The 26,328-nt window shown below is 52.1% G+C and overlaps 12 protein-coding genes; 6 read left to right on the top strand and 6 right to left on the bottom strand.

Moving 5' to 3' along the window:
* Positions 1 to 172: 172 nt before the first annotated feature.
* Positions 173 to 1,283, top strand: RCC_00658 (uncharacterized protein; the record flags this gene model as incomplete). XM_023765814.1 has 2 exons in its annotated part: positions 173 to 303; positions 356 to 1,283. The coding sequence occupies 2 exons, from the start codon at positions 173 to 175 to the stop codon at positions 1,281 to 1,283; spliced, it is 1,059 nt and encodes a 352-aa protein (XP_023621582.1).
* An 81-nt stretch (positions 1,284 to 1,364) lies between these two features.
* RCC_00659 (uncharacterized protein) lies at positions 1,365 to 2,180 on the bottom strand (the record flags this gene model as incomplete). XM_023765815.1 has 3 exons in its annotated part: positions 1,365 to 1,793; positions 1,855 to 1,888; positions 2,080 to 2,180. The coding sequence occupies 3 exons, from the start codon at positions 2,178 to 2,180 to the stop codon at positions 1,365 to 1,367; spliced, it is 564 nt and encodes a 187-aa protein (XP_023621583.1).
* An 858-nt stretch (positions 2,181 to 3,038) lies between these two features.
* On the bottom strand, positions 3,039 to 4,917 carry RCC_00660 (related to SH3 domain protein; the record flags this gene model as incomplete). XM_023765816.1 has 2 exons in its annotated part: positions 3,039 to 4,467; positions 4,520 to 4,917. The coding sequence occupies 2 exons, from the start codon at positions 4,915 to 4,917 to the stop codon at positions 3,039 to 3,041; spliced, it is 1,827 nt and encodes a 608-aa protein (XP_023621584.1).
* A 1,805-nt stretch (positions 4,918 to 6,722) lies between these two features.
* Positions 6,723 to 8,414, top strand: RCC_00661 (related to proline-tRNA ligase; the record flags this gene model as incomplete). Its single annotated transcript, XM_023765817.1, has 1 exon — positions 6,723 to 8,414. One exon carries the CDS (start codon positions 6,723 to 6,725, stop codon positions 8,412 to 8,414), a length of 1,692 nt encoding a protein of 563 aa, XP_023621585.1.
* Positions 8,415 to 9,335: 921 nt separating this feature from the next.
* RCC_00662 (related to class I alpha-mannosidase 1B) lies at positions 9,336 to 11,066 on the top strand (the record flags this gene model as incomplete). XM_023765818.1 has 2 exons in its annotated part: positions 9,336 to 10,080; positions 10,147 to 11,066. The coding sequence occupies 2 exons, from the start codon at positions 9,336 to 9,338 to the stop codon at positions 11,064 to 11,066; spliced, it is 1,665 nt and encodes a 554-aa protein (XP_023621586.1).
* A 1,676-nt stretch (positions 11,067 to 12,742) lies between these two features.
* On the top strand, positions 12,743 to 13,609 carry RCC_12230 (related to UDP-N-acetyl-D-mannosamine 6-dehydrogenase; the record flags this gene model as incomplete). Its single annotated transcript, XM_023765819.1, has 1 exon — positions 12,743 to 13,609. The coding sequence occupies one exon, from the start codon at positions 12,743 to 12,745 to the stop codon at positions 13,607 to 13,609; it is 867 nt and encodes a 288-aa protein (XP_023621587.1).
* A 1,107-nt stretch (positions 13,610 to 14,716) lies between these two features.
* RCC_12203 (related to chitin synthase) lies at positions 14,717 to 16,515 on the top strand (the record flags this gene model as incomplete). XM_023765820.1 has 2 exons in its annotated part: positions 14,717 to 14,958; positions 15,009 to 16,515. 2 exons carry the CDS (start codon positions 14,717 to 14,719, stop codon positions 16,513 to 16,515), a joined length of 1,749 nt encoding a protein of 582 aa, XP_023621588.1.
* A 427-nt stretch (positions 16,516 to 16,942) lies between these two features.
* RCC_00664 (uncharacterized protein) lies at positions 16,943 to 17,697 on the bottom strand (the record flags this gene model as incomplete). XM_023765821.1 has 3 exons in its annotated part: positions 16,943 to 17,222; positions 17,370 to 17,604; positions 17,661 to 17,697. 3 exons carry the CDS (start codon positions 17,695 to 17,697, stop codon positions 16,943 to 16,945), a joined length of 552 nt encoding a protein of 183 aa, XP_023621589.1.
* Positions 17,698 to 17,942: 245 nt separating this feature from the next.
* On the bottom strand, positions 17,943 to 18,542 carry RCC_12231 (uncharacterized protein; the record flags this gene model as incomplete). The annotated part of the gene is made up of 1 exon (XM_023765822.1): positions 17,943 to 18,542. The coding sequence occupies one exon, from the start codon at positions 18,540 to 18,542 to the stop codon at positions 17,943 to 17,945; it is 600 nt and encodes a 199-aa protein (XP_023621590.1).
* A 453-nt stretch (positions 18,543 to 18,995) lies between these two features.
* Positions 18,996 to 20,608, bottom strand: RCC_12177 (uncharacterized protein; the record flags this gene model as incomplete). XM_023765823.1 has 3 exons in its annotated part: positions 18,996 to 19,441; positions 19,494 to 20,461; positions 20,508 to 20,608. The coding sequence occupies 3 exons, from the start codon at positions 20,606 to 20,608 to the stop codon at positions 18,996 to 18,998; spliced, it is 1,515 nt and encodes a 504-aa protein (XP_023621591.1).
* A 1,378-nt stretch (positions 20,609 to 21,986) lies between these two features.
* On the top strand, positions 21,987 to 23,960 carry RCC_00666 (related to TOB3 (member of AAA-ATPase family); the record flags this gene model as incomplete). XM_023765824.1 has 3 exons in its annotated part: positions 21,987 to 22,940; positions 23,002 to 23,287; positions 23,338 to 23,960. 3 exons carry the CDS (start codon positions 21,987 to 21,989, stop codon positions 23,958 to 23,960), a joined length of 1,863 nt encoding a protein of 620 aa, XP_023621592.1.
* Positions 23,961 to 24,479: 519 nt separating this feature from the next.
* On the bottom strand, positions 24,480 to 25,885 carry RCC_12208 (probable arginosuccinate synthetase; the record flags this gene model as incomplete). XM_023765825.1 has 3 exons in its annotated part: positions 24,480 to 24,536; positions 24,589 to 25,833; positions 25,880 to 25,885. The coding sequence occupies 3 exons, from the start codon at positions 25,883 to 25,885 to the stop codon at positions 24,480 to 24,482; spliced, it is 1,308 nt and encodes a 435-aa protein (XP_023621593.1).
* Between the last annotated feature and the right edge of the window lie 443 nt (positions 25,886 to 26,328).

Raw genomic sequence — 26,328 nt, forward strand, 5'->3', positions numbered from 1 at the left:
GTACATGCAGGTACGGAGGCGGAGTTCCCAATCCCTGCTAGCGCCAGCACTACGCGCCCCATTTTAGTTTCAGCTTCAGCTTCAGCACATTGGGCATCGAATATACACACCCAACGTTGACTCCACAAGCTGCCATCGTTGCGACCACTGCGAGGCTGCAATCACTTCCAATATGTCAACACAGGACCCCACCGCTGGCGTGCCCATAACTGTGCTTCCCGAATACAGTTTGCAGCATTATCGCCTTCTTGAGCTTCCCGCAGATCTGCTCGAGCTTCTCTCCACATCTGATCACCCGCCAATGTATGACCAAGCGTCGTGCTGTGACTTACGATAAAAGCTAAGGATTCCACAGACTGCAGCTCAAATCCAAAGAGAACTCTGATGGAAATGCAAAGGATGCTAATGCAGTCCTGTGTACGCCGGAAAAGACGTACGACATCCGCCAGGTCAGCTCCTCCAATAGCGTTTACCTCACAAAGCCTCACGAGTGTGCCGATGAAGGCGGCGGTGTACCAAGGACTGGGATCGAGACAGTGGCCAAATGCAGTTCCACGATCGAGCTCCTTCCCACTAAGAAGCAATCTGCAGCGCCGTACATCAAAGCTGCGCTGCCCACATACGTTTCGACTGGCAAGTACTCGTCACAGAACAGCACGTCCAGAGCTGAACTTTACTCCCACATCCCGCTCAGTCAAGCGGAGTGCGAGCTTGGCTGGTCTGAACTAGCATGTTTCGAATCGACCAGTCCTCAAGGATGCTTCGTGCCCAGCGGACAGGTTAAAGTCCAGATATGGCAAGCTGCGATTACCGCGGCCACAGCAGAGGGCACCGACCTCAGCTCCTCATTCTCAAAGAATGACATCCCAGGCTATGCGGTAGACTTGGCCGAAGACTGGCCCACCGATTTGGTTGCTGCAGTCTTCGCCGGGGTGTCACAGCCTATAGCGGAAACCATTGTCGCCGTTGACAAGGAAAAGTGCATCCAGTTTGTAGGCCTGAGTTTACTTCAAGCAAGATCCGAAGGCAGACCGACAGAGACCGCTGCGTTTCTGAAAGCGTGGAGGGACCTCATGCCAGAGTCATGGCGTGCCAGCTGTCAGCTCCCTGTGCTGAAAGGATCGTATACTGTTCAGCCTGGTGGCAACAGCATAACCCATACCGCGAGTGTGGTCGATGCGAAAGGTGCTATTGTCAGCCCGAACGATGAAAACGAAACAAAGACCACGCTCGGCGCAAAGAGAAAGTGGCATGAAAAATTTCGCGCTTCCAAGAGAGGCTGAAAGATCGATTACCTGGCAGCACTGATGAAGACAATTTGTGCGAGGAGCTCTTCCTATGTGGAGTTGCACAATAAACCAATCTCATATCGGGAGACTTGCCATCTCTCCCTTGGTCCAGTACAACCGCATGTTATTCGCTCCCAGCGCTTTCACCTCATCATCCAGGTGTTGCCACAACACTGTGCCAAAGCTGTCCATGATTTCTTTCATCTCTTCCATCCTCAACTCTCGCTCTCCAGTCTTGCAGTCCCTCAAATATGCCTCAAACCTGTCCAAGCCTTCATGAATGCCCTTGTGCTGTGTCAAAAGCTCCTGATCTGGTAGAAAACACGGCATCTTCTTCGCGAGAATTGGGAATATATGTTGTTCCTCAATACCATGATGTACGGTAAGGTGGTGTGCGAATTGATCCCCAGCGGCCAAAAACTGACGAATGGACATTCCAGAAGGTCTTCGGCCGCTGCTGCACGCTCGATGGAGCATATCCCAAGTCTGTCGAAATGAGTTGTGCTGATCATAGCAAACTCGTGTCAGTCAAAGCAGATGCATCAAAGGCCCATTCCCGACCTACAAACATGTCCATATGCTCAGCCATACGATTGTACCTAGATCATAGGACAGGAAGTGTTAGCAGGTATCTTAGACGGTAAAAGGAGAATATTCGCTGGCATGTCTCAAATTCGCCGATCGCTGAACAGGCAAATCATGGACGAGGGCAAGACTAAATCAATTGGCGAATCGTTGCGACCTCTGAGACAAGCAATGGCAAAACCTCCCGTGCTTCAATGTGACCTACACCCGGAAATCCTGCGCACTGAGCTTTGGCAATTTTTGTTCCATCTTCGAATCAGCCACGACCGTGGACTCGGCCTTCTTGGTTGTTCCCTCCTCAGACATCTTCTTGAACGGCTGGGAAATTTTCGCAGGGGAGGTTTTCGAAAATTTGCAGGTATGAGACTCCTCGAACAATATCGCGGGATATGTTCGTGCTGCAGGGAGCCAATAGCCACGCTTCAGTGGTCGAAGCATTTACGAGAAACATCTTTGCTGTTGTTTAGCAGATAAATTCTTCATACAGGTTGAACATTTGTAAATTTGGCGTCATTGCTGACCAAAAGCTCGGCGAACGGTCCTTTTGCGGTTCCGAAATTCCACGCGGAATACCAGTCAAATCAAGACCACTCGCAAGGTTCTTCAGTACTGCCAAGGTTCCTCTAGACATCACGAGTCACAGAAGTGCCATGAACATGGCACGACGGCTACGAGTCACTCCGAGCAACGCACGTTCTGGAAATGACGGACATGGTTGAAGGTCTTTACATATTTAACGAGTGAAGTTCAAGCGACGAACAGTATTGCAGAAGGCGACTCAAAGTTCGCAGCTACATAGATCTATTTACTGTTATATGTACATAGTATAGTATCTGTCTCTGGCACGCTGGTTGCCACAACCTCGAGACTTCATTTGCATCCTGACTAATGCACTTTTCACACGGATTCAATCCAAGATGTGTTCAAGTCGCCGGGTCGTCATGGCCAAATCGCCAACAAAAGGAGGCGCTGGTAGGAGATCAATCGCTAAGCCGTATAGGCTGGGTATAAAACAGGAAAGCAATGCGAGATGACCTTTGTGATATCTGCGCTGCGCTGCTCTGAAGAGGAAGAGTTTTGCGTCGAGACAGGCAACAGCACCCGAACAAAAGCGCTGCACTGTACCGCCTTCCGTGAAATCCGTGAATCGTAATCAATTTGAGTTTAGGCGCCGCGGTCTGGAAATGCCCCGGGGCCAGATCCCTCAGTCGAATCGCCGTCAATGGTCTTGCGCCAGTGCTGCGGTAGACAGACGCATACCAGCGGGAAAGCCTTGACTTCACCCTCATCAGAGGTCGTGGGTCTAGATCGCCGACCACTACTGACTCCACTATCCCGCTGGATCTTGGACTCGTCGCGCCAGTCTTCTGCTCTCTGTTTGACTCGCACTCCTGTTGCCCAGCCATCGTCCCAGATGCCCAGCACCTTGATCATATCGCCACGTTCAAGCTGAAATTCATCTCCGGCCCGTGGTTCGTAGGCCCACAAAGTGGAGACCAAATCACTTGGACGAATCTCATCCTGCGAGTAGTAGTCCTTGAAGAAATCCAGCTGCTCGCTCTGCCCGCGTGATTCTGGGGAAGTGAACTCGCCAGCGGAGCTGGGCGAGGTGTTTATATGCGCACCCATGCCCATCCGTTGCGAGCCGCTCGAGACTGATCCGCTGCGTTTAGTGGGTGGCGCGAGCCTGGAATCTGGCGTGTTCTCCTCCGAGGTTTCCTGGTACCCGCCGAGCCCATATGCTGCACGCTCAGAGCTACTAGTCCCTTCCAGCGCAGACATGCGTGCAACGCGGCCGACTCCAAGCACAGATAGAACTCCGGCTTGCCCTTCATGTTGGTCCCTGGACCCGTCGTGAAACTCCATGTCAGGCTGCTGTCGACCAACAGGCTGGTTGAAGACGCTCGTAGCCGGACTACGACTTGAGCGTCTTCGAAACAGCAAGCAGGCGCCGATGATCAATGCTAGGAGGAATATCGCACCGATAATGGACCCGATGACGATTCCTGCAATGGCTCCGCCACTGAGGCCTTTCTTGTGTTCAGAAGACGCCACAGTGGGCCCTGCAGTCGAAGTATCAGCAGACCCGCTGGCCGTCAGTGTGAAAGTGACGATGGGTTGTAGAGAGGCGGTGGCGACAATTGGCAGAACGACACCTTCGCAGCGAGTGGTGGTGTTGGAGAAAACGCAGCAAGAGTCCGTCGCGTTAGGCGAGCTCGCCGCACAATACGAACACAGTCCGCCTAGATTGTTGTCATAGCCACAGTCATTGGGCTGGTTATCTACGGCCTGGATGCAGTCGCCCGTGATTGACATGGCGGGCAAAGCACAGTTGGTGAAGTCCGCGCGGATTTGGGTCATGGCATTCGTGCCTGCGGTACCGCAAACGTTGCTTGCTGTGATTTTCTGCTCACTCAGAGCGTAGTCGGCGCAGTCGTTGGCGCACAGTGGTCTCGTTGCTTCTCCCGTCAGACCGCAGGCGTCAATCGAGTTCTGTACAATGGCATTGCAAAGTACGCTGGTCGTATATCTGGCGTAGAAGTCCGTGGTGTTTCCCGGCTGAACATTGTCGCAGCCTATTAGTTGTTGATATCTGATATCGTCAGTCCGGCCCAGATACATCGAGTCGTAGGTCGGTTGCTTACCGCTGCTCAGTAAAGCCGCCCGCGATGTACGATGCGATGCCAGAATCAAATGAAGCTACGCTGTCGACCGAGTAAAGGAAAGGAAATAGACCCGCCACCGCGCTATCCGTCGAGATGGAGGCCACACCAAACGCCCGGCAAGCATTGGAATCGGCGAGCGGAATGCAGCCCTGAGCCATGACCGTCGATATGCTACCAGCAAGCAATACGCATATCGCGGTCGAGGGAGAGATGGCAGCTGATCTTCGTCTCCTGCGATGCAGCGTGGAATGTGTTTGTGGGTGATCGGGGTACGGCATATGCATGGTGCCTGACCGCTCATGTCCTAGACCTGACTTGGCCGCGGCATCTTTGTTGATCCAGCCCGCGTTGCAGCTGTCGAAGCTGCGTGGGTGCATCGGACGTCCGACTGGCGCGCTCTGCGGTTCTCTCTCTTGGTGTCGATCGCGTCCGATTGGGCGTGTGGATTCAYGGCGGAGCACCTCACAGACTGCGGGTGGAAGTGTGGGTGCGGACGGGCATGCTGGGGTCGGAGTTGATGTTAAACGAGCGTGGGGAGAGCAATGCGGCCAGGAACGAGCGACAGACGTAGAAGCAGGAGCAAAACAACAGCCAAGAGAGGAAGGAGGCTCATCCCTGCTGAGAGCRTTGCGCTCTTCGCTCGAGCTTGTCAAGCACAGTAAGCGTGTCAATGGCCTGTGCTGCGTTCGGGAAATTGGTCCGCACCTTGAACCCTGGAGGACTGCCGTCATTGGCGCGGAGTACGGCTCGCCGTTTGTGCGCGGCGGGGACCGTAATTGGGTGACTGGGACTGCGACGATCATCCTCGTGTGGAAAACCAGCAACTCCCGTCAACAACAATACCTATTCTGCAACCGTGCAAAAAGAACGCGACCTCTTGGTGCTCCTCGCGAATCCACAACACATCACCCATCGAGTCGTCGATATGTGAAGGTGGCTACCTAGTACAATGTGGTGAAACTCAGGGGATATTTTCTTGACCCTTGTCCGAACCGCCGAATCCGGATGTCTCAAACCACGCGCCGTCGTTGTTCACCACGCGACGCAAGGACATGACGAGGAGATCTCGATAGGACTAGGAGAAGTTCTTCGCTGTACCGATTAGCATCGCAACGACGATRAACGACCGTCGACAACGGCTTTGTGCAGCGGCAAGCAGCGTTTCATGAAACTGGACTTGCGCTGTGCATCCTCGAAGTGTTGCGTTCTCCCCTTGCTGTACTAGTGAGGATGGTGGTACTCAACGGCGGCGTCACCCTCTCGGCAATCGCAAACGCCGGGAGGTCTTAGACTTCTACCTAGGTAGTGAAGGTTGGCGCATGCGAGATGCACAGCCTGGACGACGTTGCCATACAACGATGTGCTTGCAGCAGTGATAAGCGCAAGACGAATTGCGACGAAAATCTCAGCTTGACATTTGAACGGCGTCCACGCGATGGAGCAAAGAGACTAGGCGTTGTGCAGAGCGCGGACCACCTCTCGTACGAGCGCACTCTTTTGATCAAGCAAAGCAGCCATATCTCACTCGACTGTGTGAGCGGTTCAAAAAATGAGCGAGCCGCCAGCCTGTAACTTGGCTCTGGAACCCTCAGACGACCGGTCTACGAAGTTTGAGCATACGTGCTATGTATTTATGTACCATACCTTACCAAGGGAAGGTTAAGTTAGCTGTAACGGTCGAGCCCCTCGGAGTAGAGATCAACGAAACGAACCTGGAAGGACAAGTGCCTCACCCAAAGGCCTTCTTGGCTGTTTTGCATGTGCAAGTTGGACTCAAGTGCAATATGGGAGCGACTGATCCCATACTCCTTCGAAGCCATCGGCTGACATGTTGTGAGTCAATTGGCGGGCTGGCGTGGCGGAGTAAAAGATTGGACAGGGCGGGCAGTGCAGCACGATTGGAGTATAGGTACACTRGATCTGCCCTCGCCGGTGAGTGCTMGATGACTCGATGAGTGCCCAGATTGGCGAACAAATAAATACCATGTAGCAGAAGGTCTTTGGATCAGTCACAGTCACAGTCACAGTCACGTTTCAATGCTCGTGCATGAATTCAATGTCCACAAAACATGACTCGAATTCGCGGGGCAACATCTTTCGCATTCGCACTCGCACACGTCTTCTGCGATTTCTGAGAAACACCACGCGATTATTCAACATTAAGCAAGCCGACCACGCGAACATGGCCGACAACAATGTTGAGGAGAAGCTCGAGAAGCTGAACATCGAGGGCTCCGCTGCGACGACCGCGCCTAAGAAAGACAAGCCAAAGAAGGAGCCCAAGGCCCCAAAGCCAGCGAAGACACAGCAGATGCCGGCAAAGAAGAAGGCCGATGGACCCGTGCTGGTTGGAATCACAGAGCCCAAGTCGGGAGATCTGTCAGAGTGGTATCAGCAGGTCATCCTCAAGGGTGAACTGCTCGAGTTCACCGACGTGCCTGGCTGCTACATCTACCTGCCCGCCTCGTACTCAATATGGGAGCTGATTCAGGGATACTTCAATGAGCGCATCAAGAAAATGGGAGTGAAGAACACCTACTTTCCCCTCTTCATCACAGAGGCCAACCTGACGCGCGAGGAGGAGCATCTCGAGGGATTTGCGGCCGAAGTCGCATGGGTCACACATGGCGGCAAGACCAAGCTGGACAAGCCATTGGCCGTTCGCCCTACCAGCGAGACGGCCATGTACAGCTACTACAGCAAGAAGATTCGGTCGCACCGTGATCTGCCTCTCAAGCTAAATCAGTGGAACAACGTGGTGCGGTGGGRGTTCAAGCATGCTGTGCCCTTCCTGCGGTCCAGAGAGTTCCTCTGGCAAGAAGGTCACACTGCACACATGACCGAGGAGGAGGCTGGAAAGGAAGTCATGGAGATCCTGGATCACTACGCGTCGATCTACGAAGACCTCCTGGCCGTCCCGGTGGTCAAGGGTCAAAAGACGAAGAACGAGCAGTTCCCCGGCGCACACTACACCAAGACCATTGAAGGCTTCATCCCAGCCGTGGGTAGAGGCATTCAGGCRGCGACATCTCACTGTCTCGGACAGCACTTTGCCAAGATGTTCGACATCACCGTCGAGGATCCCACACAGCAGGTCAAGGATGGCGAGGCTCGGAAGAAGCTTCACGTCTGGCAGAACAGCTGGGGCTTCACTACCCGCTCCATCGGTGTGATGATCCTGGTTCACGGAGATGACAAGGGCTTGGTCATTCCTCCCAGAGCAGCAGAGGTGCAGGTTGTAATTGTTCCCGTCGGCGTCACTGCGAAGACTACAGAGGAGGATCGTGAGAAGCTCTACAACAAGGTCGATGAGCTGCGGAATACACTCGAGGCCGCCAACGTTCGTGTCGAGTCGGACTTGCGGGAGGGCTACTCTCCAGGCTTCAAGTTCAACGACTGGGAGCTGAAGGGTGTGCCACTCCGCATCGAATTCGGCCCCAAGGACTTCGAGAAGGGTGTTGTCACCACATCCCGCCGTGACCGGGAGGGCAAAGACACCATCCMAATCGATGCGGTGGGCACCGAGGTTCCCGCGCTGCTCGAGACCATCCAGAAGGACATGTTCGAGAAAGCCAACCAGGAGTTTGCCGACCACCGCAAGATTGTTCGTGAGTGGAAGGACTTTGTTCCAACACTGAACGGCAAGAATGTCTTGCTCGTATCGCACTGTCTGGGTGGCGAGTGTGAAGACACCATCAAGAAGGACTCTGCTGCCAACGTGGAGGGTCAAGAGGTTGACGCGCGTGCTCCTTCCATGGGCGCCAAGTCTCTCTGTATCCCTGAGGTGCAGCCAGAAGGTCTGGAGGAGAAGTGCATCAACCCGAAGTGTGAGAGCAAGGCACAGAAGTGGGTGATGTTCGGTCGCAGCTACTAGCGGTCGGTAGTAGTGATGAAGCACGAGGTATGATGTGAACGTAAATGAGGATGTATGGGGAGTGGTGCACTTTAGCGACGTTTGGGATGCATTGCGGTGGGTTGATGGCGTTGTTGAAAGGATGCCATGGTTTACATACTCTTTCTGCTGATAGAGTGGCAACCAGCAAGGTCTAGCTTTGGTCTCATTATGGGGTTCACAATCAAATGAATGGAACTCTTTTGCATCCTCTGTCTGCCGTCGATTCCTTATTTGCACGGGAATTTAACATTCTCCTTCTTTTTGGACCTCGTCCTTCCGCCGCTGGGCTTGCTCGTGTGGTGAGGCACGCTGTTCACTACTTTACCTAGTAGTAAGGTATTTGCACTGTCTCCGGTCGACGCGACCTTTTCATCATCTGGATTCTGGACAAGAGAAACTCCCCCGCTTCGTGAAACACCGCCAGCTTGCCTCATCCTTGACCTTAATTTTGGGAAGTGTACCTGCATTGGATTTGGCAGGCTGTCTTTGAGTTTCACAGCAGCCGCGTCTGAGATTTCTTCGCACTTTGTCCCTCATTCGCGTGCTTGATCTAGAATGCCTTCACGAACATGACGCGACCCGCCAACAAAGTCAGACGGAKCGCGACGACGATCGATGCTCCGTAGATCACGACGACGAGGCTGTAGACGTGACGAAATTCACGATTCATGTTCCTGYAGACCACGTTGACGGATTTTGGCGGAGATTGGATGGCCCTTTCCCATTGACCAGGGTAGCTGCTGCAGGCATGTGTTCACGGATATGGGACTGGAGAGGTACAGGTAGGTGCTCCCGCTGGTCTTTCATCACCTCAAAAGATCGCTTCTAAATAATGTCCTCTCCGACATCCATTTCTCCATCACTACCGGCCGCATCACGCCGGCCTTTCGATTGGACAGGATGTTCGCGAAATTATCCTTGACGGTGCTCGCCGTCGCTGCTCTCGTTGGCACATCGCAAGCACAGTCGAAGCATCAGCATGTCCTGAAGCGGGCCCACGACATAGGTGGAAACTGCAGAGACCAGGCCTACCCAAAGCAGTGCGGTAAGAATTGGGACTACACATCATATCCGAACGACCAGCAGTTCCGCGCCGATGCTGTTGTGGAGATGTTCCGGTTTGCTTGGAACGGCTATTACAACTATGCCTTCCCCCATGATGAATTGCGCCCGAAGAACAWCAGCTTCACCGATGGCAGGAACGGATGGGGCATGACGGCTGTCGATGCGCTGGACACGGCCATCATTATGGAACAAAAAGACATCGTCCAAATCATCCTCGAATTCATCACCACGGTGGACTTCACCAAGAACAACTCCCCAACGCTGGCCTCGACCAGTCTGTTCGAGACGAACATTCGCTACCTCGGAGGCTTGCTGGCAGCATACGACCTACTCAAAGGACCCTTTTCCCATCTCGGATTCGAAGACGACAAGGTTGACGCGCTGCTCAAGCAGGCAGTAAGTCTGGCCGACACGATCAAATTCGCTTTCAACACGCCTTCTGGTCTGCCGAAGAACTCCATCTACATCGACAACCGGACATTTACCGACGAGTCTCGCGATGACAATGGAGACTTCACAGCTGGTCTTGCTGAGATTGGGACATTGGTGCTCGAATGGCAGCGACTATCTGATCTCACAGGTATGGAGGTTCTCCAATTCTTACCGAGACATATGACCTCGCGAGATCATGGCTAACGTAAAGCAGGCAACCCAGAGTATGGGCTGCTGGCACAAAGGGCGGAGTCGTATTGGTTCAAGGGCCCTGAGATCTGGCCCGGCCTTACAGGTGGAACTTTCAGCGTTTCCACCGGAGAGATCCTCGACAAATATGGTGGCTGGACGTCAGGTAATGACTCGGCTTATGAGTACCTCATCAAGATGTACGTTTACGACCCGGAGAGATATGGAAATTACAGCAAGCGATGGCAGAGCGCCGCAGACTCAACAATCGCCCATCTTCTTAGCAGTCCTGGCAGTCGCTCCGATCTCGTCATGGCCGGAGCTTTCAACGGTACAGAAGTTGTCCCATACTCAGAGCAGCTGGCGTGCTTCATTGGTGGGAATTTCCTCCTAGGTTCGACCGTCTTAAATAATGATCAGTACCTCAAATACGGTCTATTGTTCAGCGAGTTTTGCGCCAATGGATACAGGAGCACAGCGAGTGGGATTGGTCCGACGCTCTACTCCTGGGACGAGGGACTACTAGCATCCAATTTCACAAACCAAACGGATGTCTACAACGAAGCTGGATTCTTCATTCCTAGCAACTTGTACTTTTCCAACGGGCTCACCCCAGAAGCGGTCGAGTCGTGGTACTACGCCTATCAAACTACCGGCGATCAGTACTGGAGAGATGTTTCATGGGCATATCTGATCGCTCAGAATGAGACCACGCGTGTTGGGTCGGGCTTCGCCAACATTAAGAACGTACTCGTCGCGGACGGCAACGGCACTGGTAATATCATGTCAAGCTTCTTACTGGCGGAGGTACTGAAGTATCAATTTATGATTCAGTCACCCAAGGACGGAATCTGGAATGTTCAGCATGGGGAAAACAAGACCAATCAGTTTGTTTACAATACAGAAGCACATCCGGTGCGGGTCATGGCGAAGAATTCTGTGTAGAGGGGCCGATGAGAGGAGGACTTCATTACCTATTCCCTGGGAGCATTAGAAAGATAGACGCCGAGATGTACAGGCTTTCCTACGTATTCAGCCTGGCACCATATCACAACATCCCCCTGTTCCTGATTGCCCCTGCTGGATCATGTCGTTGTTGGTTGCAAGGTATCCTGCGTCGGGCAAGAAGTCAACATCGATCAAAAGAGAAGTAAGTCCATACGGGTCGAAAGGCACAGGTGTCAGGTGGTGGAGGTTCCACGCGGGTCTCAATACTTGGGCAAAGACCTCTGAAAGCCAGACCGAGAACGCTTGTCTACTCCACCCGGATTGTTGTTGGAACGACGAGGTGCAGACTCCCAATGCAAACACTTGGCCGAGCAGACAAAGGGAGGAGAAGCTTCGTTCGTCATGGCGAAARGTCCCAGTCGCTGTTTTGCTTGTCCACTTGTTAGCGAAAAGCGTGGCAATCTTTGACGACAACAAGCGCAGACAAAGGCAAATTTTGGAGGAAACCGCCTGTTGGGTTGTCCATATGCCAGATTGGGACGTAGGCCCGAGGCCCGCGGCCTGCTACTTCTTGTGAGACTGTGCTAAGCCGATCTTTGAGCGCGTGTATAAAGACGAGGAGGTCGGCAATCTTAGATGACGACAAGCGCGGACAAAGGCGGCTTTTGGAGAAACCCACTCTGTCGGGTTGTTCTTATGCCAGATCGGGACGTAGACCTCGGACCTACGACTTCTCGTAAGACGGTGCACAGCCCATCTTGGGCGTGTATGTGAAAGACGAAGAAGTCTCCCGGCTCCACGCACCAAGAAATCCTCCCCGACCAGGTTCTGGAAGTCACAGTTTCTTCAGGTCGACTGCATCTGTCTGCATCAAAGAGACACTGCGAAGCAACTCGCGGGGGAGCGAACGTTCTAATGGATGGAATCGCCATTGTAACTCCATCAGCTTTATTCCCAGTAGGAGAGGAGCCAGGACCGGCGGTCGAGTACTCTTTATGCCTGGGTGAAAGTGTGCGGCCTGCGTGGCCAGTTGTTTTCTCAGCGGCTACTTAAGCTGAGACGTGAGCAGCTGCACCGCCATCCAGAGTACTCAGTCTGCCTAGAAACATCAACTTCAACTTCGACTTGACCGCTTTTCGTGCGACTCCAAGTCGGCACATCCGTACAAGATGATGGCACTCACCAGCAACCCCACGTTGATTTCACACATCGATCCCGCAGAGACACTCGGTACTGCCAAGTTGTTTGGCCAACGCCGTCGTTCATCTGCTCTGGACATGAGCTTGATGAGCATGTGAGTAAAATCGGACTCTGCGCTTGATCCTCAGCTAACCTCAAGTATAGCTGTTAACCAAGCGTCCGTGCAACAGAACTCTCAAACGAGTGGCGGAATCGTCACTGCTGAAGAAGAACCTTTGGTCTGCATCGTAGGCGTTGGTTATGTCGGCGAGATCTTGCTGCACGAGTTCGGCTCCGTTTTCCCATCGATTGGCTTCGACATCTCAGAAGCCCGCCTAGATTATCTTCGCGACTCTTTCGCTTCGCTCAAAAACGTTCAGCTCTCGGCATCTCAAGATGTTCTCTCAAAGGCAACGCACTTTTGTATCTCTGTACCAACCTTGCTACGTCCAGACAAGTCGATCAATACAGATCATCTTCTACGTGCGATTGCTATGGTCACCAGCCACGCACGTCCAGGATCCACCATTGTCATCGAGTCGAGTGTCTCGGTTGGCATGACTCGTACACTCCTCCATCCGTTCAGTAACAAGTTCCATTGTGGAATGTCTCCCGAAAGAGTCGACCCAGGAAGAACACAGCCTCCAGCTAGGGACATCCCGAAGATTATATCCGCGCTGTCTGCGCCAGCGTTGATCAGTATCAATCGAATCTACTCGCAAGCCTTTGCAACTGTGGTTCCGGTTCCCAGCCCGGAAGTTGCCGAGATGACAAAGCTCTTTGAGAACTGTTATCGAATGGTGAATTGTGCGTTTGTGAATGAGGTTGCGGACGCATGTGTGGCCAAGGGCATCGACATTGATGAGGTAGTGGCAGCCGCAGCGACCAAACCTTTCGGCTTCCAGTCTTTCAAACCAGGTCTAGGAGTTGGAGGCCATTGCATACCTATCAACCCTTTCTACCTCATGGCTAATAACGAGCTTCCGTTGCTTCGATGTGCTACAGATGCTACCTGGGCTCGTCCTCGTGTCGCCGCAAAGAAATTCCTGGCCACGTCGGAAGTCCTACCGCGGGTGCTTGTCATTGGAGTGGGCTTCAAACCCGGGGAAAAAGTGGTGGACTGTTCTCCTGGAGTGGCTTTTGCAGAAGAGTTGAAGTCTCTGGGATGCGAAGAGGTGGCCTTCTATGATCCCTTGGTGGAGCAAGACCGTGTTCCAGGTGTCCGAAAGCTGGAAAACGATGCTTATGATGCCGAGAGTGTCGACGCTGCATTTGACCGTGTTGTTGTCTGTATTAAACAGGACCAGGTTGACTGGACGGTCGTGAAGAGATTAAACGTTGATAAAGTGACGTGGTTTTGATAGCCCTGTATTTATTGAAATTATGAGTTTTGCGGTTACCTTGGCGCTGATCATGTGAACCTTCTCATCTTCCCTCCTCGACTTCATCCAAGGCCTGTCCTGTCATGCCCGTCATTCGCCAGCCAAAGTAATTGGAAATGGCAGCTTTACTGAGAGACGTCTTTCAACACCGGCGGCGTGTACATTGCGATTTCGGCGGCACGCCGAGATGGCATTCTCCATTGCGCTTCCCGCCCCCTTGCTTGACTGCCTCAAGAATCAACATCATCGAGGTCTACGCCTCCTTGGGCTTTGTCCAAGGAAGCCATGCAGTTTGAAGGGCGTCGATCATCAGCACCAAATTTTAGTCGCCCGACAGTCCCACGAGGAGTTCAGCGTCACGTAAGAAATAGACCATCATTCGAGAATGCGTGCCCCAACTGGTCACTTCCGATTGTGCCCTTTGAAAGTCGCCTCGGAAGTCAAACGAGCACCCACAATGCACATGCAACATCTCGCACGGGACAGCAGGTCTCCAACAGAAGGCAATCCGTCAGTTTTGCTCAGATCTCATATGCATCGACAGATGATCATGCACCACGGCCTGACCGAAGGCTTTCATCGCATGCGCCTGATGTCAAGTCTTCTGTAGAGCCGACACTGTATGGAAGACGAGCTGGAGATCGGCATCACGCCGCAAATCAGACCGTGGTAGAGCGCCCTTCCAGCTGGGCACATCCATCTTCATGGACGCGAGTCTCGCCATCAGCCAAACGCAGACAGTCATATAGGGATAGACCGCAATCACTATCCCATTTCAACCCGCAATATGTTGATCCTATCGACGTACTGATGCCACAAGATGTTGGCTTGAGGGCTGCTGGTATCGATCAACATGATTTTGCGTCCTTCTTTCCGGCAGATCCCATACGGACCGCAAGCCTACAGAATCGACCTGCTCAATCCAAAGGAGCTACGCGGCGTGCCGTTTCCTGGACGCCTGACATGTTTGAACGGAGACGAAGGAAAAGCTCACGACTGTCTCTTCCCACTAATCTTGGCAGGAGAGCGTCGCACTCGTGGGAAACCATCTTCGGCAGCGATCGAAAGCAGTCGGTCTTGGCCAAAATGACTGAGGGTATCTTCTCACCCACTGCAGAGGAGATTGCGACGCTTTACTCCGTGCCGAGCATAGCAGCTTTTGATCTCGATGTCGAAAAGGGTCCTGACGACCCGGATGGGCCCTCCAACCCGGCCAGAAGCTTGACCAAACGGGAGCTGCGAGTCCAGCGTACGGCATTCACACTGGTGGTATTGGGACTCAACACTGCCTGCATCGTTGCGAGTGCCACTGGTAACTCTGGAGCTTGGTATGTTCAATTCACTGATGATCGTGTGCGAGTGTTGAATTAAGTTGCAGGGTACTGGCCGTTATTCTGTTCTTCAAGGCCAAAGACTTTCTATCTGTTTGGGTGCAGATCTTCTGTCGCCTGCACTCTCGTGTGAAGCGGATTTGGTGGCCAACCGAGGCTTCAACCAAGGCTTCCTGGATCTTGAGCCTCATTCCGGCATACTCAGAATCAGAAGAACAGATTGTGAAGACCTTGTTCTCTCTCAGAGACAACGGCACGGGCGGTCATCGGCAGGTGATGTGCATAGTACTAGATGGTAAACATCGGCCCATCAAATCGCATATGACAAGAGTCGTTGCCTCGTTCTCTCGGAAGTACGTTTCTCTAAAATGGAAGATCGCAACCCTACAGATCGACGCTGGCTTTGTCGACGACATACCGACTCTATGCATCGAGAAGAGCCCAAACGCCGGCAAGAAAGACTCACTGATTTTATGCCACGATTTATTCAACTACCCTCGTGAGAATATGCATGCTGGTGTCCGAGCTCTGCGAGAAGAGCTCTGGACTTCTGTACTCCCAGAGTTAACGGGGAATGATGACTTTCCAGGCTTTGATCTCGTGTTCTGCACAGACGCCGATAGCACCATACACAAAGGGGCCCTGAGAAAGCTGGCAGATGCCTGTCTCGCTGATACGAATGCCATTGCAGCTTGTGGCTTTGTGTTTGTAGAGTATGAGCCTGGATTGGAATGGTCGGTCTGGAATCTGTATCAACAATTCCAGTACTGCTTTGGGCAGATTGTCCGTCGAGGAGCCGAGCATTACAATGGCAAGGTCACCTGCTTGCCCGGATGTATCACTATGATTGTGGTGCGAAGAGAGAYGGCTGGAGCGATCGAGAAATACGCCGAGCCTGTCACCAGCCTCCCCGTCTTGCGGCATCAAGTCCAATACCTGGGAACCGATCGACGCTTGACCTACTGCATGCTATCTCAAGCACCGTATCTACACACCCTCTTCGTACCAGAAGCAGGGAGTGAGACAGTAGCACCACAAAGCCTGAAGCACTACCTCAGTCAGAGGAGGAGATGGGGTAGCAACGCGTATGCAAACAACTTCTTCTACTTTGCAGGCCGAAACATGAACACCGTGACCCGGATTGGAGCTGCGATGGAGATTCTTCGCCTCACAATGGTCTATTTCCGGGTTTTCAACACGGCCCTCTTCCTCAAAGGCGTCATCACACACTTCGACATCATACAGCTCCTACCTCTGATCTTCGTATCTTTCACACCCAGCTTCTGGTTTGCGTTCGCCGTCATATTCCTCAATGATCATCTACGCGATAAATTGTTCAAATTGGCATGCGGATTTTGCATCAATCGATGTATAAGTCCGTTTATGAGTGTCACAATCTTCAGCCTAGTGGCAAGGAATCTGGGTAGTCAAGTCTGGGGTATCAGTGGAGTGACGGCTGGTGCTCCGGTAACGTGTGCTGTCGCGATACAGGTTGTGGATGAGGAGGCTGTGGCGGAAGTGGAGGCGGAAGAAAATGAGAAGTCTGTACTTTAGGCAACATGTTCATACGCGTTGGGTGAGAATAGCCTCTCATGAGCAGCCTGCACGACCATGATCTTAGCAGTACGATACGCTATTGGACTCAGGAGGCCAGGAAGCACAAAGGTGTCGCCGAAAGCTTCTCTAAAGAGGCGTTGTATCGCATCGAACCGCAGGCCCCCAGAATTTGCCGCCTCTCTCTGCTCAGCGTCGAAGCTTGACCGGCGAAAGCAATGCTTCACCGACAGACTCAGACAGTTGCAAACTAGCTTGCAAAGGTCATGATTTACAATGCGGGAGAGTACCCTCAGGACTTCATAGTGTGAACTGATGAAAGTCTCTCAGTGGTTGGATGAACGTATTACAAGTGGGACACATAATTGACAACCGTCAGATGTATGGACCTCATCCCGAAGCAACACATCAACAGCATTCATATCCATCACCTTCTCGTCTTCTCAACAGGCAGCCGAATCTTCGCCACAGCCGTCTCGATATCCCCCCTCTGCTCCTGAAGATTATGAAGAGCATTGCCCGAACTCTCAAGTTGATGGTCTGTATCGCAAAAGGCCTTGCCAGACCCAGAAGAACCATATCTCTTCTTCAAAGTCTTCAAAGCTATTGCAAATCGATCGACTCGCTTTCCGAAATTCTTGATGTCTTTTTGGTGGACTTGCCAGTCTTGCAGGAGATTATTGTAGGCTTTGAGTTCGGCTTCATATCTGTGTATGGGGAAGGAAGGGATCAGCAACCCTTTCTTCGAATAGAGATTCCCTTTGTGAAGTGTTTATCCACCGGATACAAGACCATATAGCCATCATGCGTGTAGAGCTTGAGGATATCATAAGGAGAATAAGTCTGAAACTTACTGGCTCGGCGGCGCTGTCTGACCGTCAGCACGGAACAATGGCTCCCGATTTGGCGGAGGTGATGAGGGCGGAAGAGTGGTCGCAACTCGACTGGTGATTGTTTCGACATGTGCACGTATGTCCTTGCCTTCGATATGCAACGCCTGTGCTTCTGCGGCGAGATTCTCCAGTTTCCATGTTACTTTTCGCTCCTTTGATACGGGAATCTCTTTGCGGAGTCGCGCTCGAAGTTTCTCTTCCCGGGCGTTAGCACTCACGAATTGGCGGATGTTCGAATGTCATCGTGCTGACCTTGAAGACTGATTGTCTGCTTTGCCTTCATGGTCATGATTGCTGGTATGTGATGTTCAGAGTAGAAATGATGAGAAAGTGGAGACAGAGCAGAAGTTTGAATGGTTTTTTTTTGGGTGTCTGATGTGTCACAAGTCTAGAATCCTGCTCGACATGCTTCGCCTCGTCATCTGTGACCGTCAAAGCTGTCCACAAGACTGCAAACACACTCGTGACCGGAAGGACGAGGAGCTGTAAGTACCCCAAGATCTTCTGACCGTGACATCTTGTCCCGGAACATGTTCAATCACCATCTTCGCACCACGGTATCTTGATGTAGTCGTGAGAACAGTCGACTTGTTCAGTACAGCTTTCGCCCGAAACCGAATAGTCCGAGACAGAAGACGAGCCGTTTTGCATGTCTCCCTCACCAGCATCATCGTGTGTTGACTTCTCAAAGCCCCCTTTACTGCCCGTCAGAGGCAGATCCGAGCTTTGCCAAGGGACTACAAAGGCATCATGACCACCCTCAGCGGACTCGTAGATGTTCTTTGGGTCAATAGTGCCGGCGGCCTTCGCTCGCTTGCTTGCCAAGTTGCGGCGTCGATGTTTAATGGGAAGTCTTCCTTGACCACCATGTGCTTCAATGCCTCTAGTCCGTGTGTGGTTACCCCGGCGTCTGTCGGGAGTTTCGTCACAGCTGAAATGGCTCGTATGGGCTGGGACTGTTTCCAGACGTGGGTTTTGTTGAATTGTACTTGTGGTTGCGTGAGATGAGGTATTCATGGACCTCTCAGGGTGCATGATTTCTTCCAGTAGGCATCGTTCTTCGTGGGTGATTTGCAACCAGTTCAGTGTATCGACAAACTCTCCCAACTCTCCGAGGACTGCTGGGTATGCCATAGTGGATGTGATCTTCTGTGCCGTATTGCCACGAGAGGTGAGTTTGATTGATTGATGTGCACTGCGTGTTGATCATGGACAGGTGCATTGCATTCAAGTTATCGTGACAGTACAACAGCATGTAAAGTGCAACTGCCTGCGGTATCGTCCTGAGGTCTATTGGGGGATGTGCCAATTGTCGAGGCACTGGCAGACCTTAAATGTTTTGATGATCATGCGCTGCGCCTCGTCTTAGCGAGGATTCCRACTGCAGTACGGTCGATATCGGAAAGAAATCGGGCTTGGCCGGGTGTAGCCGAGCGCCATGTATCGACTTTCCCCACCAATTCCCCAGCCGGGCTGTAGAACTGGAGTAGCTGGAGTAGCGAGACCGCTTCAAGTGGGTCACCACACGACTAAACCATCGCACTTGACTACCGCAGACGTCGTGCCGATGGACAGACCCCGAAATGTCTATCCTTCCGCGTTTTGAGATAAGGCTTGTTTCCTTGCGGCTTGGACGGACTTTGAACTATCTGGGAGAAGCTCCAACGTCCGCGCCAAGACAGCAAGTAACTTGGCGTGGGCTTCTTCATCCAACTTGTTCGTGGCGAGATCTCGATCAATAGCTCGGCGCAAGAGCTGGACTGAAGCGACAGCGTGATGCGGATACGGGTCGATTGACAGCAGAGGAACACTAACAACCTCATTGACCTCATCAGTAGATCGCGGATCTGAGGGCGGACCTGAACCGTGGCGTAGGCTGTACATGGTTTCCTGTCCAAAAACTAGAGCCTTGAATCCGTGAAGTTCGGCATTCGTTCGAGCATCTATGAGTGGCGTGAGCAGGTTCGAATGCTGTGTTTCAACTGCATCAGTCATGAGGAGGATTGCCAAGGTGATGTGGAGTTCAAGGTCGTCTAAACAGTCAGCAAATCAGCGAGCAATTCTGGTCTTAAGAAGAGGACTCACGGTAACGTAGCTTGGTCTCCTGGCTGAATGCTGACATCCTCCGATAGCATGCGTCCAACGGAGTTCTGTAGGTTCTGTTAAACTGATCTATCGCGTCAAGTATCGTCCCATGTATCTTGTTCACCACTGCTTCATCATGCCCGTCCCTCAAAGCCTCTCGGAATACTGCACACAGCTTCCACAGGAGTAACTTGAACGCATTTCCAGATGCCGTGACCTGGCTTGCCTGAGCGTCCGTCATGGGAAGACCTATCGCATGCCACTCTTGGGTCATTGCATGGAAGAGCTCTGCACATGACTTGACAAGGGACCAAGAGAGATCTGTGTAACTTAAGATGCCAGACGATAACATCGGTCTCGAACTCAGTGTCAGTGATGCCGAAGTATCGAACGTCAAAGTAGCCCAGTGGACGATATTCTCCGCAATGATGAAGCTGCGGTCAGGACTGGACGTAAAAGTCCTGGTCATCACGGTGGGGGAAAACTTGGATCCGGAGAACTGGATGCTCTTTTGGCGGACTCGTAAAGAGTAGACCTGTTGCAATGCAGCTTGGATGCAGACTTGGGCAGTGACACCGTCCAGCTCTTCTTCGTCTGTTATTCCGTCGGGTATTGGAGTAAAGCCAAAGAGGTACAAAGTGAGCATTGACCGATAGCATGGTCGATTTATGACACGAAGCATATCAACGCGAGCTTCTCTCCATAGTTTCCTGGCAATTGCTTGGGCATCAGGCCCATTGGCGGTCGCCGAAGGAAACAGGGGCAGCCACCTCGCTGCATAAGACCAGATTGCCAGATCCAAGGACTGGCGAATCTTGCTCTCCCTCTCGTCGTCGCTGGCCAGCTTCACAACCCTGGTGTAGGGCTTTGGACTTGATGTTTCGGTTGCTGTGATCATCCAGGAGTCCAGTTGAACGCACAGCGCAGATATACTGACGGACAGCTCGGGAACATTTTCATCACCGAACCTGAGAATATTAGATGGGAGTGAGGCAGAGGGCAAGGCAGACTGACATGAAAGGACAGCCATATCTCGACATCCAATTCCCAAAGACGGTTTCCCATGTGCTGAGGTAGAGTTGATGTAGCAGAGAACATTGCTCCTTGGTCGGCATAGAGGCATCGCTCTGTGCGTGAGCCTTCCCGGTCGTGTCTTCAGACGAGGGGTGCGGGGAACGCTTTTCAGGGGAATGCGGTTGTTCTCCACATGGACTCCCTGTGCGTGCACGTTTGCCTCTTGCACTTTTCACCTGCGTTCTCCACTATTCTGATGTCAGCAGTCAAGGTCGCTCGGGCGGGGCGGGGCGGAGAGGGTGGAGACGCGCCTCAAAGGTGCATTCTCTCCCCCGGTTGTAGCACCTCGTGCAACTTTGGGAGTCGAGATCATTCCGTCCGGCGTCGCATGCGACGCGAGCGCGTCGGCAATTGTCACAGCTGGAGAACTGGACGCGTCGTGGTACGCGGTTGTCCTGCATATGAGGATGAGATTTCCGAACCGGTGGGATATTCCTGGCGTCCTCATGGTGATGGGACTTCCCGCGCTTTTCTTTCGGCCTTTGATGTTTGGAGAAGTGGTCTAAGATGATCGGTGGCATGGATATCGTCGTCGGCCCCACTTCCTTCGGCATTCTGCCGAAGACACGAAGCCGCAGCTAGCCCTAAAGGGTGCTGACGTCGGAAATGAGAAAATATGACCCATAAAGACGAATCTCCGTCCACGCAACCCTCTCCAGAGGTTTTGGAGTGTTCCGCCATCTGTCCGCAGTCCACGACTTTCGCCGCTGATCATCGACTGCGAGGAGAGCATGAACTGTCAGCGGATGGTCTGCCAGAAGGTCCATCTTTTTTTGGTCTCGACGCATCAGAGGGCAAAATTGCGGCCAAGWGGACTACGGCTGAGCGAGATCTTCGGCCAAATCAGCTGCGAGCAAGTCTCTCACTTTGAGGCGTGTCGGCTCGCTTGCTAGTCACCTATATTTTCACATTCCGGTGCGTCGAGACGCTGTTAGCATGCATGCTACCCGACCCGAGGAAGCGGCCTCCCTTCGATTCGATTCGCGAAATCTCACGCAGCTAGTTTAGCATTGATTCTTATTGGCACGGTACATTGCTCGACTGGTACAGTACTTGTCGAGCAGAGATCGTGTATTAGCGACGTGAAGGGACGGAGAGGCTCCTTTGCGTGTTAGCGCTCCCCGAGAGAGCAAGGGTTGCCAGCATACTGGAGTACTACGATCAGCATAGAAACGGAGGTGAGTACTCAAAGATACATCATAATGCTGTGTTTTGCGTGACACATTCACTTGAGATATACCAAGCACACGACTTTTGGCCAGCGCTCCACGTCACCGCCTCAAACTTTCGTCGAGTCCGGTCACCGCGAGTGGGCTGTGTACGTATGCACGCGGAATATTTGACGCATGCCTCATATAAAACACAGTAAGCCATCCCCCCAAAACACTGCCTTTGTTCACTCAAGTTAAATCATTCACCATGGGTGAACCGGCCAAGGAAGAAACCGGATCCAAGAGCGAACTCAAGATCTGGAGAGAACGATATACATCCAAGGGCGGCGCCGAAACAGTGGAAGTTTCTTCTCTCGATCTATACAATGGCCTTCACGAGTTCGACGACCCTTTCGCCCTGGTCGTCATCCAGGTGTTCAACGACAAACACGTATACGATAAGACCAAGCTCAAGATCAATTCCCCACACATCTTAAAGGCCTTTAGAGAAGTGATAGTATCCTACCCAACGATACCGGTCGACTTTTCCAACCCGTTCGAGATGATCAGCCCTTTCAAAGGACTTTACCATCACTGGGATTCCCTTTTCAAGTACAGGGACAATCTTGAAGACGCCGTCGCCCGCAAGCATCTCGATATCCTTTGCGAGTTTATGGATGTTTCGATGGGTCCAGAAAAACGCAGAATTCTTGCCATGGTCGACAAGGGCCAGATCGATTTCGACAGCGTGTGGACCATCTTCAAGCCGGGAGAGATCGTCATCACGGACGTCCAAGGTCATCCTTGGCAGCTGAAACTCATCAAGACTGCGTACTCTGAATCTAAATGCGATGGCAAATTCCTTGAAGTCCACCAGTCGTTCACATTTTTTGATGGCACAGATGTTGTCCGAGGAGTGGAGATAACAAAGATCCGCGAGAAGGATAACTTCCCTCAAGGCACTCCTGGCGACATAGACGATCTTGATGTACGTCCGTGTCAATTCGATGGGAGCTGTGTGAGTCAAGACGAACTGGTCAAGCGCGGCAAGAAACATCTGGATCTAAAGGCCAAGTCAGTCCACTACTACAACGGTTTCGCGCAGTACCTGAAGCCACCTCCATCGGACTTTTTCGACCCAGACATGGATGCCTTTGAACATGTGTGGTTCCCATACACCGAGACCGGACGAGTGATCGTTGACCCAAAGACTTTTGCAGAGGTAGGTCTTGTCGCCTCGGCTCGACTCGCTTCAGCTAACATCTGAGTCTCTCGTTTTGTAGGACTTCAAAACTCAGAGAGGAGTCAAAATTCACGAAATCACAGATAGCGACCTCTCGCTCTGTTCGCCTTTCGTAATCGGTTACTCGCTGGATCGGAAGCAATGGTCACGCCTCTACCTACCATATTTGCAACAAGTTGAATGGAGGCCAGATCCATACGCCTCATTGGTCGTTCCAGATCAGCAAATTCATCTGATACAAGCCCTGGTCCACTCACACAGGTATCCTGACAATCCTCGTGATGCGATGGACCAAAAAGGGAAGGGTCTCGTAGCTCTTCTCCACGGTAAAAAGTCACAATTCATGCTCTTGTCGTTGCTAGCTAAAATACCACAGGCCCTCCAGGCTCAGGCAAAACTCTGACTGCCGAATGCGCCGCAGAAGAATCTCACCGAGCCTTGTTGAGCACCTCCCTCTCAGAACTCAACACAGACAACTTTGCGCCTCTGTTCGAAGCGAACCTGAAAAGCGTCCTACGACTCGCCACCTCCTGGAAAGCAATCGTTCTATTCGACGAAGCAGATGTATTTCTCGAGACCCGCGCCGCCGGACTAAGCCAACAGGACACGGATCGCAATGCTATAGTCGCAGTCTTCCTCCGACACTTGGAATACTTCTCTGGCATTGTATTTCTCACCACCAATCGTGTCAAAGTGTTTGACGCAGCGATGAAGTCCCGCGTTCATCTCGCTCTGGGCTATGAGCCGGCTGGAAAAGAATCTCTCCGCCGTATCTGGACGAATGCTCTGAGGAAGCTTCCGGAAAGTGACAGAGATATTGATGTGGATGTTGTGTCGAAGGAACTTGTTCGACATTCGGTTAATGGACGGGAAGTGTCCAATACTATCAACACAGCGTACACTTTGGCGAGGTTTGAGGGCAAACCTTTGAAGCAAGCTCACCTCGAGACTGTTCTTGGTATGAGGAAGCAGTTTGAGGCAACTTTGAGTGGTGAATGAGGCTGGTCTGAAGGATGGATTTGGTAGTGATGCGCTCGAGCGAAAGTTCAGACGAGTTGTTGGGAATTTGCTGACATGGGATTACGGGACATAGGCAGTCGTTGTTTGGAATGCATGTGTTGATTTTCTTGTGAACCCGATAGTGTTGAATGGAGACAAAGGTATCAGCGAGAGAGCTTTCTTACCAAAATGAGCACTGTGGGAGCCTCATGTGACCCAATCAAGAATGCTCACTGTACATGTACCTCGTACCATGGATACAAGAGCCGACCTTGCAACTTTGATGCTTATTGCAATTTCATTGGATGATAGTTTGTATCGCCTTACTCTTTTCGGCTTATGCCAAGACAAGACCCAAAGCTAGATTGGGTAAGGTAGTCACATGAACTATATCTCTCTAGTTCTGCTTTCTTTTGAGATCTCTCTGGATGAATACGGCCGTCGATGTACAGATTAACCAACGATGAGGCGATATTTTGGTGGCTGCATACAGCTTTGGGCTTTGGTCTCTGTGCTAATTTACACCAGGATGTTGATAGGAAGCTTTTGGTTGAAGCCTTGGACTGCTGATGATACCTGCTACACGTTAGCTGCCAAACATCCACATATGCATTACTACATGACATACCACCAATCCGAGACTTTTTCTCTGTGCCAGTTGGTCGAAGGATTTCGGCTTGCTTCCCTGGATCTTTTGGTTGTAAGGCTTGCCGTACAGTAGCAATGACCGTTTGTGTTCCCACTCATCCCGGTTCCTAACATAGCGAGGATTCTGCGCGACAATAGAGCAAGGCAAGAAACGCATGTGATCAATATTATAAGTCACACTCCCACCCACTCCAAGCAAGGCCGAAGCGATGGCGGTGTCGCACATGGTATGTGACTTGCTTCCCCAGTGTCCAGACACCGCTTCCCGGACCCATCGTTGTTCTAGGGTTTGCTTTAATTCCAGCGTGTCCGAATCCAGTGTGGCGATCTCAAGATGACGAAGTGCGTCCATGATGATGGCTGCGGCTGGCGCTTCGCGAACCTCCAAAACTTTATCGTCGGTGCTCAGGGGTTCGAGTCCGACAAATCGACCGTGACCAAATTTTCCCACCTCCTTGTTCAGTAGTGCGATGGCATCGATGAGGGGGAGCTTTTTTCCGTCGATGGAGACCAGGCTGCCATTTTCAAAGTCGAGTGTGAGCTTTTGGACCTTCGCGTTATTGCAGCATCGCGTCCATTCGAAAGCCTTTTCTGGGATGCAGAAATCTTCTGGATCATCCACTGGACCATCTTCAAACTCCCGACACCACAAATTCTCATCACCACTCAGTTTACGTTCCGACATGATGGTAAGTCCGACAGCAGCCAATTCCTCCGCTTTCCTCTCGCGCGAGACGGCCGAGAGAACATATGGGCTGCCGAACTGCCCAGAGAACTCGCAGCGTCGAATGCTATTGTTCAGGCGAGGAAGACTGTTCTGCGACAGATTTGCAGTATGTAGCAGTAAACTCGCATTCAAAAGGTTGGCGTAGTCGACAACTAGACGAGCGATGACCGGACGGGACAGCGAGCTGCTGATGGGGTACATTCCCATGTACGTGGCGTGGGCACGAATAGCAGAAGTAACGCCTTGCTTGACGAATAACTCGCGGCCGTCGAGACACTTGAATTGCGCACCGAAATGGGCGGCATATTTTGTAAGCTCGGCTTTGTCTATGGGAGCCCCAACGTCGACTGCGACTGCGTGGATATTTGTGAAGCCRAGCTGTTGGAGTCTCAAGAGCAGATATGTGCTGTCTAGACCGCCGCTGAACATGGTGACAATGGGGGCATGTCTCTTCTCGAATTGGGCGATGTGCTCAAAGCTTTCAATTCGTCGTTCGCCCTGTGTTAGTTAGCATGGTTGCTGGAAGACGGAGTAGTTGACGCACCATCATTTTGTATCGCTGTTGTGAGAAGTAGGGCGTAAATAGCCAAGCTGTCTTGATGTCCAACTTGCTTGCGGTGATTAATATACAAGCAGAATCCTTCGTACCTGTTCTCACCGGTATTCGCCTATGCAAGGTCATCGCCTTGTCATGCTTGATCTTGTCTAGGCCATACCACATCGCCTGACTGAGGCCGTCGCCTTGTCATGCTTGATACTGACTACACCATGTCACATCGTATATTCCTTCGCCTTGTCATGCTTAACACTGACTGGGCGATAGGACATCGCTTGTCCATCAGCTCCACCATATTCTCCACTCCTCTTATTTACAGCCTCTTCCTGCATCGGAGTCACTCCTAGTAAGTATCACCCCTGCTGTTGCTGTGGTGCGAGTGTAGCTTCTGATCATCCCCACAATAGGCYCTTGATCTCCTATCCCATACGATAGCT

Source organism: Ramularia collo-cygni (assembly GCF_900074925.1).
Source record: "Ramularia collo-cygni strain URUG2 genome assembly, contig: RCC_scaffold01, whole genome shotgun sequence".
In the NCBI taxonomy this organism is placed as follows: Eukaryota; Fungi; Ascomycota; class Dothideomycetes; order Mycosphaerellales; family Mycosphaerellaceae; genus Ramularia; species Ramularia collo-cygni.